Below are 20324 nucleotides of genomic sequence, written 5' to 3'. Positions count from 1 at the left end.
TACTGGGGAAGCTTCATACAACCCACATAGCCAGTATCTCGACGCTATGGTCGGTAGGGTAAAAAGTACTTCCTTGCATTATCGCTTACAATTTTTTCCATTTTGCTTATACTTATTGCAAACGTAAACATAAAAGGCAAGCAAAACAACGATCTTCTTACAGCACATTGAATGTAATAGTTATTACGGATGCAGGATACTCGCCGATGCCTACTTACTAATCCTTTCCCACTGAGCCACCTGCATTTTACACTGCCTAGATATCGATTGCCGACCGATTATTCCCACCCCAATCCCTATTCTTATCCCCGTCCCTATCTCTATCTTTGTCCCCGTCCCCGTCCCCGTCCCGTGCCTGTCCCCGTCCCTCCCCTATCCCTATCCCCGTCCCCGTCCCCGTCCCCTATTTTTATCCCTATTTCTATCCCTATCCCTATTTCTATCCCTATCCCTATCCGTATCCGTATCCGTATCCGTATCCGTATCCGTACCCGTACCCGTACCCGTACCCGTATCCCTATCCCTATCCCTAACCCTATCCCTAACCCTAACCCTATCCCTAACCCTATCCCGTTCCTATCCCTGTCCCTGTCCCTGTCCCTGTCCCTGACCCTGTCCCTGTCCCTGTCCCTGGCCCTGTCCCTGTCCTTGCCCCTGTCAAATTATCATGCTAGGAGGTGAACTTTGAAAAATCCTTTCTTAGTGCTCCTCTAAGGAACTTCCGTGTCAATTTGAAATCTCTTGAACCAGAAGTAAAGATAAAAACAAAAGCTATACTTATGGCTATTTTGGATATTTTAACCCCATTGCACATCAACAGGGGAGAAAATTTCTTTCCACCTCATTAGATTTTAAAATCGTTGTATTTATCGTGATCAGCGACCCGATAAACCATAAAAACGATACCCATATTGTGTTTTTGACTTTACCCCCTTTGAACCCCTTTAGGGGTCAAATTTTCTAAAAACCTGAAACATGTATTTAGTCATATGTCTTTAGGAATCCTCCTGTGTAGTTTCGAATAAAATAGTCAAACTAATCTTGTTTCCCCATACAAACTTTGAACCCCCATTTCACCCTTTTAAGAGGAGAATTTTGAAAAATCCTTTCTTAGTGCTCCTCTACGCCATATAAGGAACCTATGTGCCAAATTTGAAATCTCTAGGACCAGCGGTTTCGGCTGTGTGTTGATATGTCAATTAGTTAGTCAATATCTTCTTTTATAATTATATTTAAACCCCATTGCACCACAACAGGGGAGAAGGTATTTCACTTCCGCCTCGTTAGATTTTAAAAACGTTGTATTTATCGTGATCAGCGACCTAATAAACCATAAAAACGATACCCATATTGATTTTTTGACTTTATCACCCCCTTTTCACCCTTTTAGGGGTTATTTTTTCAAAAAACCTATTCAAGTCCTTTAACACGTATTCAGTCATAATGTCTTAAGGAATCTTCCTGTGAAGTTTCGAATAAAATAGTCAAACTAATCTTGTTTCCCCATACAAACTTTGAACCCCCATTTGACCCCCTTAGGAGGTAAATTTTAGAAAATCCTTTCTTAGTGCTCCTCTACACTATATCTTATACTTTTAAACGAGCAATTCTTGTATATTTATTTATTTATTTATTTATATATATATTTATTTACACTGACGATCTCGGAAACCGCTCTAACGATTTCGCAGAAATTTGTGATGTGGGGGTTTTTGGGGGTGAAAAATCGGTCTAACTTATCCTTAGGTCCCGGAAAACGCGAATTTTCGAGTTTTCATGCGTTTTTCTTCGCGCGCCATCTCGTGTGCAGTAGTTGTACTGTTAAGACAGAATTCTTTCGGTCGATGTAAGTACTATTTATTGCAAACACTAGATGGCGACACAGGTCAAGGCTAAAACGAATAGAAAATACACTATTTGAGTTTTTGTGGCGAAATGCGCGCCATCTCGTGTGGAGTAGTTGTGTTGTTAAGGCTGAGAATTCTTTCGCTCGATGTAGGTACTATTCATTTTTGAACTAGATGGCGACACATGTCAAGGATACGAAACAGAACCGAGCGAAGCTCGGTTGCCCAGATATTAAGGAACCTACGTGCCAAATTTGAAATCTCTAGGACCAGCGGTTTCGGCTGTGTGTTGATATGTCAGTCAGTCAGTCAATATCTTCTTTTATATATTTTTTTGATATTTAAACCCCATTGCACCACAACAGGGGAGAAGGTATTTCACTTCCGCCTCGTTAGATTTTAAAAACGTTGTATTTATCGTGATCAGCGACCCGATAAACCATAAAAACGATACCCATATTGATTTTTTGACTTTATCACCCCCTTTTCACCCTTTTAGGGGTTAAATTTTCAAAAAACCTGAAACACGTATTCAGTTATATGTCTTAAGGAATCTTCCTGTGAAGTTTCGAATAAAATAGTCAAACTAATCTTGTTTCCCCATACAAACTTTGAACCCCCATTTGACCCCCTTAGGAGGTGAATTTTGGAAAATCCTTTCTTAGTGCTCCTCTACACTATATAAGGAACCTACGTGCCAAATTTGAAATCTCTAGGACCAGCGGTTTCGGCTGTGCGTTGATATGTCAGTCAGTCAGTCAGTCAGTCAGCTTCTTCTTTTATATATTTAGATATTTATCGTACGTCGTTATACGTAATCAATTTCTTACACGAAGTCACTAAAACTGATATAATGGACCGCGGGCAGAAAGGGAGGAGGTACCTTGCCGTAATACAGTATATTATATGTATATACCTTGCTTTCGCTATACCTTCCACGTCCACATTCATAGAAATAAGTAGTTATATCTATATGAATAGCGATGTAATATACCAATTTCTTGTCATACGTTATGCTTTTATGTAAAAGTAAGCAATAAAGGTATTGATTGATGTACTATCAGCTGATAAAGTGCATGGAGAAATTATGAATGAATTCATTGATAAATTCGCCATGCACTTTTGCATCTGATAGTACATGAAACTGCTCAAGTTTCAGTGAAACTCTTAGCAATAAAGGTGTTGAAACAAAATGAAACTGTGATATTGCAGTGACAGGTACGTAAGGCACTGGTTCCACCGCGAGCTATGAGCTATCGGCTATAAAACCGAACAAAAGATAATCACTCCCGTGTAAATAGAAGAGACTCGCCCAGCGGTGAGCTATCAAAATCGCCGCGTCTCTTTTATTTGCACGGGGGTGCTTATCTTTTGTTCGTTTTTATAGCCGATAGCTCATAGCTTACTATCTCGCGGTGGGACCAGTGCCTAATAAGCAATGTTGGTTGGTTGAATAAATAATTTTGTAAATAACTGAAAGAAGTAGGTAATATAATTATGATGTAATGGGCCTTACCGTCGGAAAGTATTTATCAAGCATCTGATCCACAGGTAGCGTGAAAGGAACATCAAAGTTTAAAACACGGAAACACAGTAAGCCACAGAAAGAACATTGCCATAGTCCTTAGAAAAATCCTTAGAAATCCTTATCCTTATAAAATAATCATAGCAATATGTTCATTCATAACTTTCATGAGCGACAGCGAAATTTAATGAAATTGTTATTCAGGGCCGTATTTCATGAAAGTACAGTTCACGTTGAATGTTGTTTTTTTTAAGCTTTCGTAATGAACCTCATGTTATTAAGAAATGACGACAAGAGTCCGATCACTGAACATAGTGCAAATAACGATGTATAGGAAACAAATCAAATTATTTTATTAAATATTTTTTGATTTGTTTTTAAGTAGTAATACTACTTACTATATATAAATTAAAAATTCCGGGACGGATAAACCGATTTAGATTTAGTTTTTTTTGCTTGAAAGTTGAGTTAGTCGGGAGTGTTCTTAGCAATGTTTCATGAAAATCGGTCCACTATGTCGCGGTCAGGGGAGCTTTTCAAAATTTTAATTTTGTGGTTAGGTTATTATTATTATGTACTTACTTACTTATATGAATAAAGTGGTTTTCTATTTAAAGAAAAAAAAAATTATAAACTGAAATAGATACCATACACTAAAGAAAAAGCGATCAAGCCCACTGGTGGCGAAGCCGGGAATCGAACCCGGGTCTCCAGCTAACGCGGCTGACGTGACGTGATAAACCGCTACACCACCTCGACCGCCGACCGAAGGGTTCTATTCCCGGCTTCGCTTTTTCTTTAGTGTATGGTATCTATTTCAATTTATAATAGTGCAAATAAATAAAAAAAATCCGAGCAATATGATAGTGAAGGGATACCTATAGTTTTTATGTATGATTACTGATGTGCCGACGGAATGTTTCCAAAATTCTGAAATTTTCACATAGGAAAACTTTGGAAACTTTCCATACTTTGTATGGACAATTGTATGGATGGAGGCTTTCCATTTCATAAATTTAAATTCCCTTTATTTTTCGTGAAAGTTTCGTAAATTTCACAAGAAATTTAAGATTTTTTTGGAAAGTTTCCGCAACTTGCACATCGCTATGTATGATGCACTAACTAAGACAAGGGTATAAATAAAAACCTTACGTTTATAAATCATAGTTAGGTTACGGGAAAATGAGGCGTTTTGAGACGTTATAAATAAATGAAAATGATTTATTTCAAACATATGAACGTTAATTTTAAATAATGTTGCATCGAACTGACCCGGCTGTACTGTATCTCGGTGTCGAGTTGTCCGATCTTGTATTTCTCCTGCAGACGGATGCACTGCGGCTGCTCGCACTTGGCCAGTGTCTGCAGCAGTTGAGCCTTCACTTTGCGCAGACCTGCAGGAAAATAATAATCATCTATCAAATAATAATCCAGGCGACGCGTCAGAAAGGTCAAGTCAGACTGGTTAGTACTTCAACATTACTGCCTACCATTTCCCTTAGGAGGAGAAAGTATATATCTAATAAATAGATAAATACATACTTATATACATAGAAAACAAAACAAGGAACAAATATATGTGCTCATCACACAAATAAACGCCCTTACCGGGATTCGAACCGGTAAACGCGGCTTAGCAGGCAGGGTCACTACGCGCTAGGCCAGACCGGTCGTACATACAAAATCTTAAAGGAAAAAAGATGTTTGTAAGTAAACCTCGACGTATTTAAAATACAGTTTAGTTAAAATAAGAATTGGGATGACGACTAATAAAAACTATTTAGTCCGTCAGTTAGATCATCAAAAGATTTTGGACACATATTTTTTCTTTTTTCTCGTAAACAAAAAATGACGACGATACAGTGCCTTGAAGTTTCGCGTGACGTCACGCCTAGGTACAATTCTTACCTAAAAGTGACGTCACAAGCTTTGATGATCTATATCTTTGTATTTTTTCATTAATTAGAAAAAGCGAAAAATATGTGTTCAGTAAATATGTATAGTATGTATGTATAGTAGTATGTGTGTGTGAAAATTGTGGCGTAGGCGAGAGGCTGGCAACCTGTCACTGCAATGTCACAGTTTCGTTTTCTTTCAACCCCTTATTTGCCAAGAGTGGCACTGAAGCTTCAGTAGTTTCATGTGTTCTGCCTACCCCTTTATGGGATACAGGCGTGATTGTATGTATGTATGTATGTGTTCAGTATTTTTAGACGATCTAACTGACGGACTAAACAGAATTTCATTTTTTTAATGTAGTCGTCATCCCTATTACCAGAATTGAGCAGTTCAGCATTGTTCCGCAGCATCGACGTGATGTTGTGGACACTCTTCAGATCAGCCTGCACCGTGTCCAGTTGTTGCACCATGTTGTACAAGGTGGTGACCGACACCGCGTGTGAGAACTCCCCCAGTTTTCTTGACACCGTCGTGCCGCTATCTGTAAATGTATGAATGACGGGCAATTTAGCTACCGAATGTAAGTAATTTAGAATTTATTTTATAGCTAACCGGTTTCACATACATACATACTAAAGTTAAATCCATACTAATATTATAAATGGGAAAGTGTGTGTGTCTGTTTGTTTGTCCGTCTTTCACGACAAAACGGAGCGACGAATTGACGGGATTTTTCAAGTGGAGATAGTTGAAGGGACGGAGAGTGACATAGGCTACTTTTTGTCTCTTTCTAACGCGAGCGAAGCCGCGGGAAAAAGCTAGTAAAAAATAAAGCATACATTAAATAACTGAATAAAGCATGTCACTATTTGTGCACTTGACGCAAAATATTTTGCATACGACACTCTTACAGTCGCTGAGAGGTGCCGAATCGAATGCTAAGAGCTACCAAAGGGCATTGGGATTTTGTAGCCGATACATTATTCCGCAGACAGGACGCGCGTGCAGCGCGGCGTGGCGAGATAAAGTATAATGTATTAAACTTGAATGGAGCTGTTTTGAACGACAGCGGCGGACCGCTTACCGAGCCGCTCACCACATCCGCTTAGTCCGCAAACTCAGCTCCTATTTCCCTATTAAGAACACTGTGGTTTGAGTGCAAGACTCACTTGTGAGCAAGTTATCTAGTATCTCACACATGAGCTTGTGTGGCGTTGAGGCAAGCCTTGGTGTCTTTAAGGCCAGACCGTACGGCGTTGATCCCTCGCTTATAACTTACTTGTGAGCAGGTTGTCCAGCGTCTTCTCCAGTTCAGCGTAGTTGTTGACTAGAAGCCACCGCACGTGAGCTTGTGTTGCGTTGAGGTAAGCCTTGGTGTCTTTAAGGCCAGACCGTACGGCGTTGATCCCTCGCTTATAACTTACTTGTGAGCAGGTTGTCCAGCGTCTTCTCCAGTTCAGCGTAGTTGTTGACTAGAAGCCACCGCACGTGAGCTTGTGTTGCGTTGAGGTAAGCCTTGGTGTCCTTGATGCCAGACCGGACGGCGTTGGGTGCCTCGCTCGCGCTTCGGTCGAGTTGTTCATCGGTCGCGAACGCGCAGACTACTCCGAACCTGAGAATGATAGAGAAGGAGTGAGTACCAGAGCTAGAATAGTTATAGCTTGAGTTAAGATCAGCATAACATAGCACAGTCCATACATCTGGCACGACTTGAAGTATGATCTCGCGCGCGAGAGCGCAAGTTGTGCAAACCGCCTGCATGGGCTTTGTTACTTTCTTGAGAAAAGATCTGGGCTTTGTTAGTCTACATTTTCTGGAACACGAACTATCTATATAGTTGACTGGTAGCGAATGCCTTTTGGCATTAAGTCCGCCATTTGTACATGTTTCTTTAGTTGTGCAATAAAGTTTAAATAAATAAATAAATATCTAAAATATCAAAAGACAACCAGGCAGGCAGGTACTTACAAGAAGAGTGTGAGCAACCCGATGAGCACTATAGCGAGCAGGCCCTTGAGGCACGCGTCGTACTTGCGGTCGAACGTCCGCCGCCGGCGCCCGGAGCGGCACCAGTAACAGCAGCACCAGAAGAGCCTGTTAACAAAAAATAACATTAATAAGTGGGTAATACTTATAGAGTTGTGTAAGGTTGACAAAGCTCAATAAAGGCTCAACAAAGTGTTAGTCAACGTATGCTAACATCAATGCATGTATCACCTTTGGAGTTGCAGACGTCCGTAGGTAAAGGAGACGGAGCTACCAGTGCGCCAAACTGTATTTCACAACTATTTTTAACTGTAAACTGCATTTTTCTACGTGTTCTGTTAGTTCCCCTGCGGTCTCGAGCCGGTAGTTGTCAGCCACAGTTACAATTGTCGCAGCAGTATGGTTGTCACTCACACAGCGCGGCTGCTAGTAGAACAGCGACCACGACAAACGCGTAGGCCCCGCTTAGTGCGCCAGTTCTCGAGCCGTCTGACTGTGACACACGACAGCTGTCGCAGCAGTATGGTTGTCACTCACCCGGCGAGAGGCAGGGCGGCGGCTAGTAGAATAGCGACCATGACGAATGCTGTAGACCCCGCGTAGTGCGCCAGTTCTCGAGCTGTCTGACTGTGACACACGACAGCTGTCGCAGCAGTATGGTTGTCACTCACCCGGCGCGAGGCAGGGCGGCGGCTAGTAGAATAGCGACCACGACGAACGCTGTAGGCCCCGCGTAGTGCGCCAGTTCTCGAGCCGTCTGACTGTGACACACGACAGCTGTCGCAGCAGTATGGTTGTCACTCACCCGGCGAGAGGCAGCGCGGCGGCTAGTAGAATAGCGACCACGACGAACACTGTAAGCCCCGCGTAGTGCGCCAGTTCTCGAGCCGTCTGACTGTGACACACGACAGCTGTCGCAGCAGTATGGTTGTCACTCACCCGGCGAGAGGCAGGGCGGCGGCTAGTAGAATAGCGACCACGACGAACGCTGTAGGCCCCGCGTAGTGCGCCAGTTCTCGAGCTGTCTGACTGTGACACACGACAGCTGTCGCAGCAGTATGGTTGTCACTCACCCGGCGAGAGGCAGGGCGGCGGCTAGTAGAATAGCGACCACGACGAACGCTGTAGGCCCCGCGTAGTGTGCTAGTAGCACGCGCCAATTCTCTTGAGGGCTCGCGATGTCAAGGTGCCCGTCAGATACTGATACGATTCCTGAAACAAGACAAACATACACATAAGTTCTATTCTATGGTTATAGTACTTAAAATCGATGTAGGTTCAGTATATGTAGTGTTAGTTCCCTATGTTTTAAATTTGGTATTCTCAAGCAAAAAGTACCATATAAGTAGCTTAAGGACATTAAGGTCGCTATAACAGATTATTCTTATATTTAAAGTTACGAGCATCTTCACCGTAAGCGACAATGTGTTGCCTTCTTTATGAGAAAGTCACAAAATATGTTAAATCAGCTTTTCTCGTTACTAAAGGAACCAGGAAAGTTTAGTTGCCATGATAACTAACTCTCACATTTAATGTAAATGTATGCATTCTCACACCCACCGAAACAAATCAAAATCTTCTAAATGTAGATGGGCAATGGGCATACGCATTACATGTTATAAGTATTATAACTGTGGCCAAAGTTCATATACACAGCTTTCTTCGCGCATAAAACCCAAACGGTCACACTTCGGTAGCGAAACTTGGTCTCTTACGTCATTTTGTAACTGGATTTAAATAGTTAACTACTTAATACAGTCCGGCTATCTCATGTCTCCAATTGCATCTCATCAAGGGTCCTACCGTGTTAATATAAATCTTATAACATTTAGATAAGGTTGGGAATGGGAGGAAAGAGGTGTTTATTAGGCAATGCCCCGTTTGTAGCAATTATTTATATCGGACAGCGCGAGTTGTGCTTACTCACGACAACACGACTTGGTCTCATTGGTGTTGCTTAAGGTTTATTTTATTTATAGGATAAAGTTAACATTTTGTGCTAATACAAGCTATAAATTAGGTTTAACCTCTTTATTGTATAGTTTTTCATGTTTGTCGCGATATATTTAAAATATAGCGCCTAGACGTCTAAAAATAATGTCTTCTCTTCTCTCTCGTCTTTAAAAAAATCATCAGCATATATTTAAAACATAAAAACATATTTATTCAACTTTACAAATTAATATTTATATGCAAAGAATATATTATATTATTAAAAGGAAAGAAAGGAATTGCTTATTAAAATGTATATTATATCAACCGTCTTTTTATCTTCTTAAAAATATTAGTCATTATTATCATAATACGACATCCGTTACATAAATTAGCCAGCTCCATAATAAAGAGCGTTAAGCTAAGTTCACATTTGTCTGTCGTGTCGTGTTGTGATGCTCTCTGTCGTGATGGCTACTGTTCACATTAATATGACGTGTTATGACGCATTCTGACGCAATTTTTTATCAGTTCGTTCTCAGCACTCGGATAGCTCACACGTTCACAATGTTTTTTCAAGAATCATCCGATTCAGATTCCGATTTTGAACATGAATTGCAATTGTTGGCGCTGGCTACACATCTTACAAAAGAAAAAAAGAGAAGGAGGTATTGGAGCGAGCAGTTCGCCATCCATACTTGCAGCTCTGACGCGTAACAACACAAGACTGGCGCGTTCACACTAGCCAAAGGAGCTGTGTCGTGTCGCTGCCCCGCCCCCCGTACCTCACCCGGTCTGACGCGGACCGGGATCGCTTGTGACGCGACACAACACAAGCCGTCACAACACAGTGCATCAGATAAATGTGAATGCAACGATATTAAATGGTTGAAACCGATACCGTTCTGATGCGTCACGACACAACACAACAGACAAATATAAACGCGGCTTTACTAATACAATAACACCAATTTTATAATGAGAATTTAAAATGTAAACTAATTTCGATGTGACGTCACCACGGCAAAGCGGCGTGCGGAGCCGAATACGATATTTCGTCCGCTCTCTCAACCGGCTCGTTGGTCTAGGGGTATGATTTTCGCTTAGGGTGCGAGAGGTCCCGGGTTCAAATCCCGGACGAGCCCAACAAACTTTTTGTATTTATTTTAAATTTTTATTTTGTGATTTTGTTTTATTTTTCTTGTAATAAAATCTACCTTCTACTAAAAAAAAAACTAACGTGAAAAATGTCAACCGTTCAATTGCACAGTGGCTAAACAGTTAAGCACCTACAGAGACGGGGTCATTGCCCCGTCAGCTGTCACGCCTCAAGAAAATAAGTTCAACAAACTGACGCGTCATCTTAAACCAATAGATGTCACTTCACACCATAGATCAAGGTGCTAATGATGTTAAGAGCAAACAGTTAGAAAATAGGGCTAAGGCGCTAAATGTTATAAACTTATAAGTTAGTCGTAATTAACTAAGTATCGTATTGACCTAGTGCCCAAGATAATTGCCAGTTAAATTGATCGACGTTGACGATGCCGTAAATGTAGGGTTCAATCAGAAATGATTTAAATTAGAGCTTTAATATGTTTTAGATGTAGATGGCGCTAAGAGAGCCCACATTAGTCATACTTGGAACAAAATAGAAACAAGCTATAGCGGCCACATCTACGTTAATAGACACAGAAAATAAAAAGTTTTTTATTTGGTAACTTTTTTTTTGGAATTTATAAAGATATTAAAAAGTAACCAAATATGGAAAAAGTATTAGTTTACTACGGTTCTGTTTACTCTAAGGATCCAACAAACCGGGTCTCCTTAATAGAATTACGGTTTTTCAAGGCTGGTCGGCTAAAGAAATGTAGAACGCATCAAACTGTTAACTGAGTTGACTGACATTAAGTCAACCATACCGTTTGGTGATAAGGTCTATGGTAAATAGCCAAGGATAAGTATGTGAAACGTATTGACAATTTGACGAACGGTAAATAATCTTATCTTGAGATAAGGCCTCTTAAGGAATATTAAAGTGTAAGTAATTAATGTTGAAGTATTTGGCAAGTGAGATAATGATGTAGGTCATAATCATAATATTCATAATATCGTTTATTGCACCTCTTTTATTGCTTAGTTAAAGCGATTTAAGAGAAAAGGAACATTCCGCAGATAACTTTAATTTATAGGTAATTTTCAAGACTGGTTTAACTTCATTAATCAATATCTGGGCGACCGAGCTTCGCTCGGTTCTGTTTCGTATCCTTGACATGTGTCGCCATCTAGTTCAAAAATGAATAGTACCTACATCGAGCGAAAGAATTCTCAGCCTTAACAACACAACTACTCCACACGAGATGGCGCGCGATTCGCCACAAAAACTCAGTGTATTTTTCTATTCATTTTAGCCTTGACCTGTGTCGCCATCTAGTGTTTGCAATAAATAGTACTTACATCGACCGAAAGAATTCTGTTTTAACAGTACAACTACTGCACACGAGATGGCGCGCGAAGAAAAACACATGAAAACTCGAAAAGTCGCGTTTTCCGGGACCTAAGGATAAGTTAGACCGATTTTTCACCCCCAAAAACCCCCACATAACAAATTTCAGCGAAATCGTTAGAGCGATTAATTTCCGAGATCGTCAGTATAAATAAATATATAAATAAATAAATAAATAAATAAATATACAAGAATTGCTCGTTTAAAGATATAAGATAAGATAAGATAAGATAAAAGTATTAGGTTAATGGACGCAATTTTTATAAAAACGAAAATTACATCGAAATTGTATTAAAGACGAACAAAGAGATGAAAAGACCTAGTTTCGTTTGAAAGCGCTGGAAGGAACTAAATGAACAAGACTATTACAGGCATTACAGCCATATACTTTCTTTAGACGTATCCTGACAACAATGAACAATCAAAAAATAATAGGGCTGTTTAGATTTAGCCGTTTAGCTCTAAAATTTTCAATGGACTCTATTATCAAATAAAATAAAGGTGACAGCTGGTAACTAGAGCTACCAAAAGCAACTGAGTGGCTAGAGTAACCAGCGTTATTTTATTTTACTTTACTCATGTAAAGAAAGAAAGACAACCGTATTTGTAAATACTTACACAATAAAATAAAATCAAAGTATTCAAACTAAAGCCACTAAAGGTCTCAAACTTAGCATTGTACTGCAGCTCCGAGGCTACACGGCTGATTTCATGCGCTTCGCTTTGTTGGTAACATTTTGTTTATTAATGACACCGGATCAAAGTGTCCATTCTGAAGATCCGAATAAGCATAAGACTGTCCAGTGTCCATTATCTGCAGGGAGTCCTCATGTGTTTCAGACTCGTGGAAACCCTAGAAAATACTGATGGTAGTTGGTCAATTCGACAGAAAAGAGCATACGTGTGAGGGAGGTGACTAACCTCCGAGGACAGTAAGAAATGGAACTAAACTTTTAAAGAAAACTGTTCAGGCAATGAAAAACAGAGTAAGAAGTTTTTAATAGGTGAGTCAAACCGTATTTATTGAAACATAATTCAAGTGCAAAGGACGGAGCAACCCTGAAGCGGCACAAAAGAATCATGTTCGCAAAATTTGACCCAGAATGTAGGCTATTGTTTGAACCGAGGAAACAATGAGCGATCTGTAAATTGTAATCAAATTGTGTGTACCTGAACACGAATTAAGTGCTAATTGAGACGCTCATTATCATTACGAATACTAACTTACTCAATGAACGAAAGAACGATGACGAATCTTTTATTTCTGACATGAATTGATCTTAGAAAATACCCGAATCGTTTCAACAATTGCTCTCATACACTGCCATCAAAGTGCTTTTTTTTTTTCATTATTCCTGGACCGATTATTGAGTAGGTCCTAGTCGGAATAATTTGTTTATCTCTCTCGCCACAGTAGAGTAATAATAATGCCTAAAACCAAAAAGAAAACCGTTCAAATAATTTCCATTAAAAATTTACTAATTAATCTAATTATATTGGACCAGTACAGAGACTCCCGACTCTCCCGAGTCCCGAGTCTAATTACAAAACAGTCTGATCCACACTAATATTATAAATGGGGAAGTGTGTGTCTGTTTGTTTGTCCGTCTTTCACGGCAAAACGGAGCGACGAATCGACGTGATTTTTATGTGGAGATAGTTGAAGGGATGGAGAGTCACATAGGCTACTTTTCGTCTCTTTCTAACGCGAGCGAAGCCGCTGGCAAAAGCTAGTAGTTTTATAAAATAATGCAAATGTAACAATATAAACAATTCTTGATTCCTTTATGACTAAGTATATTGTGTTTTATTTAATGTACAATAACAGAAAACAGCATGAAATCATGCTCAGCAATCGCAATGTTTATTTTCAATAATAAACCGGTCTTAAAATAGACTAAAACATTCAACCGACTTATGAATAAGTATTTAATAGAATCAAATTTTATTAGATTGAGTTGCTGTATTGATTTAGAAACCAGACTTGAGCCAAAGCTGGATAAGCTGTGCAAGATTATGGACTTCTGAGTTATATCGGGTAAATCTTGATTAAGAAACTTTTGTGTACGTGAGACATTCTCAATCGATTCTTTATTACGGATTATTGAAACTCTCCAGACAAGTAGGTACCTGTTGTTTTAGTTCTTCCTACCAGAACAGGCATGCCGAAATCTTACCCACCCAATACTAATATGTATTGTTTAGGAAAGCGCAATGAAGCCAACCAGAATTTCTCAAAGTGGCATCCTTCTCATTTTAAAAAGGCTATAAAGATTTTCGAACACGTACCCCAATTAGAAAGCTCATAGGATATTCAGCTAACCTTGTATCTTGGGTGCCATCGCCATGTTTATCATTAGATTCACAATGGCAACCGGAGCGCGGTAACCGCAATTTTGAGGGCCTTGGCCGTGACGCGTCACAGCGCGTCGCCGTCATGCTCCGTAATCCGATGGTTGATTACGACATACGAGTACACCATGGTCCATGGGTTCAGGAAGAGGCACCACAATAATTAGAGGATGCGATTTTAGCGCAATTTTGAGAGCATTGATCGTGACGCGTCCGTGGCCCGGCGATGGTTAAAAACGAATATGAGTATACCATTGAAGTCAGGCAGAGTCACCAGAATACTCAGAAAAAGCGATTGCCTTGAGTGCCTTGAAAGCTTTTGCTGTGACGTCGACACTCCAACAGGGTTTCGCCGACACACACGAATAAGTACACCATCGATTCTGGAGGAGGTACCAGTACTACCAGTGGACTTTAGAGTATTCGTCTTTGGTGCAATTTCAAGGCCTTTGGCTGTAATTCGTCACGTCGTTTTCACGCTCCGTGGCTCAAAGGTTGTGATACATGTGATTACGACATACGAGTTATCATAGATTTAGGAAGTGGCACGAGTGAATGAGGAGAATGAGGTTTTTTAGCTTAACTTCAAGGCCCTTGGCCGTGACGGGGCATAGCATAGCACCGATGTTTTAATACGACATACGAGTACCTACGAGTACATCATGGATTCACAAAGGGGTACCACTTCACCAGTAGTGACAGGATATATTTTTGACGCGATTTCGAGAGTTCGTGACGCATTCCTAACTTAGCTTGTTCTGACACTTCTAAATACTATGTACATTAAACAGGACATGTTTATGAGGTCCTCGGCCAAATGCACAAACGCTCACGATAATATCTGTTTCGTAGCTTTATCTATCTCTATCGCTTTTGCGTATTGGCGCGACAGAGCCAGACTGCATTTCTGTCGGCGTCTGGCGTCGACGATTGCCATTCGATTCGGCTACGCCGGCTGATGGTTGACCATGATATGTGCGAATCACGTCACGGACATGTTTTGAGGTCCTTGGCCGTGAGCTCGTCACGGCACGGCGCCATGCCACTGACATGCCACGCTCTGAAGCTCGATGGTCGATTATGACATTAGTATATTTACCAAAAGATCTGGAAAGGGGCCCGGTAGGTAACAATAACAAAATTAAAAAAAAGTTGATTAAACAAGTCTCATTCAGCATTTATTCAAACCACGTCCACTGGGCGAGTTTTTCCTTATATATATCTCTATTAACATTTTGTCTCCCTTTTTTGCGTGGGGTGTAAATGTACTTATATTGCTCATTCCAGAATTGCAAATAGAATAAACTGAATGTGCTTTTCATTTGACAGGCTCATTTCTTGTCTCGTTCCCCCCTACAGTGTGATAACACAGTTAATTCAACATTCACACTACACGGACAATATGCTATTTTGAACATGGAAGCTTCGCAATCGACGGTGGAGGGGCCCCCCTCGCTGCAACAATCGATACCGGCATCCCGGGCTGTACGTAAACCATATTATACGATTCAATATAAAAAATCCTTAGTTTTCCGAACTCAGTATCAGATTACGGTTCAGTATAATGGTTAGTCGTGTATTGGATTTAATTGACAGCCGGATTATATCTTAATAATTTGGCTAGCAGCAAGCTCGGTTCTGAATGCAATCGTAGGCACTGCCAAGGAGTGGAATTCTTTGCCTGCGGCTATATTTTCGAGCTCATATAACCCGGCAACCTTCAAGTCAAGGGTGAACAGGCATCTTCTGGGCGAACTCACTCCATCGTAGGCCACGTCTTTGCCTTGTCTGTGGCCAAGAGTAGGCCCATTTATAATAATAATAAAAAAGTAGTTACGCTCTCATTCTGAAAAGACTAGCGAGATAGCTCTATATATATTAGGTGAACGAACGGCTTTACCTTGCGTAATCTTGTGGTCGGACACTACAGATACAAACTCTATTTTAAATGCCAAGTTCAGAGTTTACAAATTAAAATATATAGGTACCAAACTCTATTATTATTTAAAGAATAAAATGGAAATTAATAATTATCGAGCACTGTTGGTTATAAAATAATAAAAGTACCTATACGATAAGAAAAGTATTAAATAATTAACTTCCTAACAATGGTGACTGACTATTACGCCAACTGTACATGCATCACATAGCTACTCGTATTTATGTAAAACTGTACCAAAACAAAAGAACTTGTTATCATCAAAAAGCAAATTAAAATTTATCATAAGTACAATAATATAGATAAGCTGAAGCCAATCACAAAATTCGGCAGACTCGTCATCTCCCGTATGGTCTAGTGGCTAGGATACCTGGCTTTCACCCAGGAGGCTCGGGTTCGATTCCCGGTACGGGAATAACTTTTTGTATTTTTTTTCCCCGAGTTTAATGTCATTTTTATTTGCCAATCGCTTTCTTATCCTACCAGTGTCAAATATTTTTGATTGAAATTAAGTTTTTTTTTCACAGAGCAACGCATGAAGTTTCTTTACACAGTCGTAATAATTCAATTAAAAATAAATAATCTTATAAATGGTTATTTATGTTAAATATTATGCCTTTGTATTATGCTATAAATATGTATGAATTGACATAAAATATTAAATATAGAGCGTAATGGTGATTTTAACTTTAAAAAAAAAAAAGTTTTTTTTTTCATCATACGAATTTGAATTTAACTTTATTCGCTTTCAATTGCAATATTTGCAATAAATCCAAACACAATACATAATATTTTATCACAAAGAATATATTGCTAAGTAGCGCTGTGTCCATATCAGATCAGCAGGATGGTGATGGTACCATAACATTGCATTGTCATTGTCACCCAACTACAACAAACATGCGAATCTCATGTGAAGTTTCACCTCAATCGAATAATAGCATGTTGTCAAATCCAAACATTACATTGCATACATCCATCCATACTAATATTATAAATGGGAAAGTGTGTGTGTCTGTTTGTTTGTCCGTCTTTCACGGCAAAACAGAGCGACGAAATGACGTGATTTTTTTAAGTGGAGATAGTTGAAGGGATGGAGCACTTGACATAGGCTACTTTTGTCTCTTTCTACATAAACATTGCAATATAAACTCACGTCAGTATTCCCAAACGGGGTCGACAGAGCACATGGCACTGCTAAAGTTTCAGTGCCACTCTTGACAATTAACGGGTTGAAAGAAAATGAAATTGTGATATTGCAGTGACAAGTTGCCAGTCGAATTCTATGACACCCACCAGAGGAGAGGGGGTGGTGAAATTCTTAACCCTAAACCATGCGGGATTGCAAATTTAGAAACATAAAACATTGCAAGTTGAACTTTTGTGGTCCTGGATTCGAATCCTGGTAAGGCATTTATTTGTGTGATGAGCACAGATAATTAAATTTGATCTTGAGTCATGGATGTTTTCTATGTAAGTATGTATTTATCTATTTAAGTATGTACATCGTCGCTTTGCACCCATAGTACAAGTTTTGCTTAGTTTGGTTCTACACTGAGAGAAATTTGCATTGTGAATTTAACAAGTTCGACTTGTTGCGGTTTATCCGTTTGAATCAGCCAAACGTATGTTTAAAACAATATGTGTCAGGTTGTTTTTATAAAATCGACTTGTTGATTCAAATATATTGCCGATTCAAATGACAAGTATTAGCTTGTTGTTTGAACCAAAGAGCACGTAGGCGCTATTTTAACCAAAAAACTTGTTGAACGAACATGAAAACTGTTTGTTTTTTCTCTCAGTGTAGGTTGATCTGTGTAAGATGTAAGATGTCCCCAACATGTATTTATTTAATTTTGTAAAAACACAGCCTCGCAAAAAAGAGTAGAAGAAAAATAATAGGGGCGCCACCGTATTGAGTTATTGTATTGAGTCACTTTTTTATGAGAAAAGTAAGTGTTGCTCTGATAAATAAAAAATGTAGTTCAATTTCTATTCTTTTTTTACCAAGCCGTAATAAAGTGCAGGGGGGGTTACCATGACGTACTAAAGACGTTCAGTTTAGGTTGAGAGAAAGGGACACAGCTATAGCAGTTACATAGCTCCGTCCCTCTCTCTCAACCTAAACTGAACGGCTTTAGCACGTCATGGTAACCCCCCAGGTCAAACCTTTGACCCTTTGTAGGACCTCTCTCGCTCGCAAGGACGCGAACGGTAATGAGGGCTCGTCTGAAGGATACTTCAAGTTTATTCTTTTCTTGTATTCGCAACGAAATGACACTTTGTATTGAGTTGAAGCAGCTGCAAAACTGGAAAGGGTCTTCTTGGCCTTGGCCTGAATCTTAATGTGGATGTTTTTCGGGGGAACAAGTAATTGAATTTAAGTGTCTGTTGTGAGACTTATGAGACATACTGAGATGAGATTAATATAATAATAATAACACACAGAATCTCGTGAAAGCCGAGAAGGACAAGTCCAGTAAGTAACTAGACTTGGCTCACGAGATAACCGCCATGTGGGATGTTGATTCGACGATCATTGTTCCGATAGTCGTTTCAGCGAACGGTCTCATAGCGAAGAGTCTCGACCAACATCTTAAAGAGACTCTCGCTAGGTGGCTGGATCAGGGGCCGGATGCAGAAGGCGGTGATCTTGATGGACACGGCGCGGATAGTCCGACGGTTCCTCTCTCTGCGGCCCTAACCACCGGCAGCTTGGGCCCTGCCCCGCTGCTGGCGGCACACTAATTTCAATATTAATTCGTCGCTCCGTTTTGCCGTGAAAGACGGACAAATAAACAGACACACACACACTTTCCTTAATATTAATAAATGGAATATTAGTACGGATTATAATAGCCTAGCCTAAGACTTAAAAGAAATAAAGAGAATAACACATCACACCATCCACACAATGCGCCTATCGCGAACGCTAATCATAATCATTAGTACAGTCACAGTCAGCCAAGAAAGTGGTTTACCACTTTTCGACTCTATTTCAAACGCATAAGGTCGAAAAGTGGCAAACCACTTTTTTGGCTGACTGTACCTAGTCACAGTACTCGTCCTAGTTTGTTCAAGAACAAAACCATCCTAAAATATTTTGTTTAGGTAATTATATCAAACTTTCTTCAACTCAACTTCACATTTACTGTCGCCTCTTTATTTTTCCACTTATCAAGCTAATTAAAAAAGTTTTTATAAGTACAATTACTTTAATAAGTCACGATAGGAATTAAACAACAGCGAAGCATTTCGGGTAGTGATAAAGCTGATGAATTTAAGAAAGCACATTGTAAACACTACACACTTCATATTTCCTATTCAGACAACCAGCTGTATAATGAACAAAACTACTTTCATTTCTACACCTCCATTTATAGACCGTGTCATCCTCGATGACGTCAGATTTGTCAAATCTGATCTTTAATAGTATGACAATACAAGCTGAGGCATGAGTCTTCGTTAATGAAACGTTTTAATACATTCAATGTCAGTTTGTGATTCATACACAACTCTGTATCAAATCCGTGGGTAGTAGTGATAATGACCGCAAAATTATTTAGGTCGAACATCGCTTCAAATATTACTCTCTATCTAATTTTATTTTCCCTGTAGAGAAACATCCTGGTAAAATATCTCAATGTTAATTAATCATATTATTTTACTGTCGATAATTACTTCCTGTGTATAAAACCAATTTACATTTAAGAGCAATATTGAGAAGAATTGTCAAAGATGACCCCAGGCTCCCATGAGCCGTGGCAAATGCCGGGATAACGCAAGGAGGAAGGAGGATGATGATGTTTGAGAACACCGGAATAGGCCAAGAACGGGTATTTTCATGCGCATGTCTATCTTAGACAATTGGAAAAGTCAAAAGATTCATAACTTACTACTCTACCAATCTTCTGTAACGTGCAGACGCAATAGTCAATATCCACAAAAGAGCTTGGACGGTCTTCTCCACACAATATCTACTTAATCACAATTTAGAGCTCCATAAACCGTAATGAAAGCAACTAGTTCAATGCCACTATTGCCAAATAGTGGGAAATTCAGAGCGGAAACTTCGATTAACTACGTCCATTGGTCTCCTAACCTTTACTAAAATAAGCACGCCTATTCACGCCTCTGCTATTTAAGTATTCACAAAACAGCGTATTAAGTATAATGTTCCTGTGGTGGAAAATATCGCTGGCTTGGTAGAAATCTTAGTGGCACAGTTGGCAGACCGCAGGAGTACCGATCCAGAGGCGTTAAAGCATTAAAAGTATTAGTATGTAAAATGTATTAGATTAGATTATGTAGAAATAAGTTTAAATTGTATTTTATCGT

At 39.6% G+C, this 20324-nt stretch overlaps 1 protein-coding gene and 2 non-coding genes across 6 annotated transcripts in view; 2 read left to right on the top strand and 1 right to left on the bottom strand.

Annotated features, from left to right (window-relative positions):
- LOC125233131 (prominin-like protein) overlaps positions 1 to 20324 on the bottom strand; it is a 105598-nt gene that overhangs the window by 33559 nt on the left and 51715 nt on the right. For all 4 annotated transcript variants that reach the window (XM_048138999.1, XM_048139003.1, XM_048139000.1 and 1 more), the window contains exons 2-6: positions 8331 to 8469; positions 7240 to 7365; positions 6696 to 6883; positions 5648 to 5812; positions 4645 to 4766 (exon numbers count right to left, since the gene is read on the bottom strand). In XM_048138999.1, the coding sequence (XP_047994956.1) occupies positions 4645 to 4766; positions 5648 to 5812; positions 6696 to 6883; positions 7240 to 7365; positions 8331 to 8469 (740 nt within the window). The remainder of the gene's footprint in view (positions 1 to 4644; positions 4767 to 5647; positions 5813 to 6695; positions 6884 to 7239; positions 7366 to 8330; positions 8470 to 20324) is intronic.
- Positions 10263 to 10334, top strand: Trnap-agg. The gene has a single exon. It is a non-coding gene; the product is annotated as a tRNA-Pro (tRNA).
- On the top strand, positions 16330 to 16401 carry Trnae-uuc. Its single transcript has one exon. It is a non-coding gene; the product is annotated as a tRNA-Glu (tRNA).

This window comes from Leguminivora glycinivorella, chromosome 14, assembly GCF_023078275.1.
Source record: "Leguminivora glycinivorella isolate SPB_JAAS2020 chromosome 14, LegGlyc_1.1, whole genome shotgun sequence".
Classification (NCBI taxonomy): domain Eukaryota; kingdom Metazoa; phylum Arthropoda; class Insecta; order Lepidoptera; family Tortricidae; genus Leguminivora; species Leguminivora glycinivorella.
This window is presented reverse-complemented; position numbering and strand designations above follow the sequence as displayed.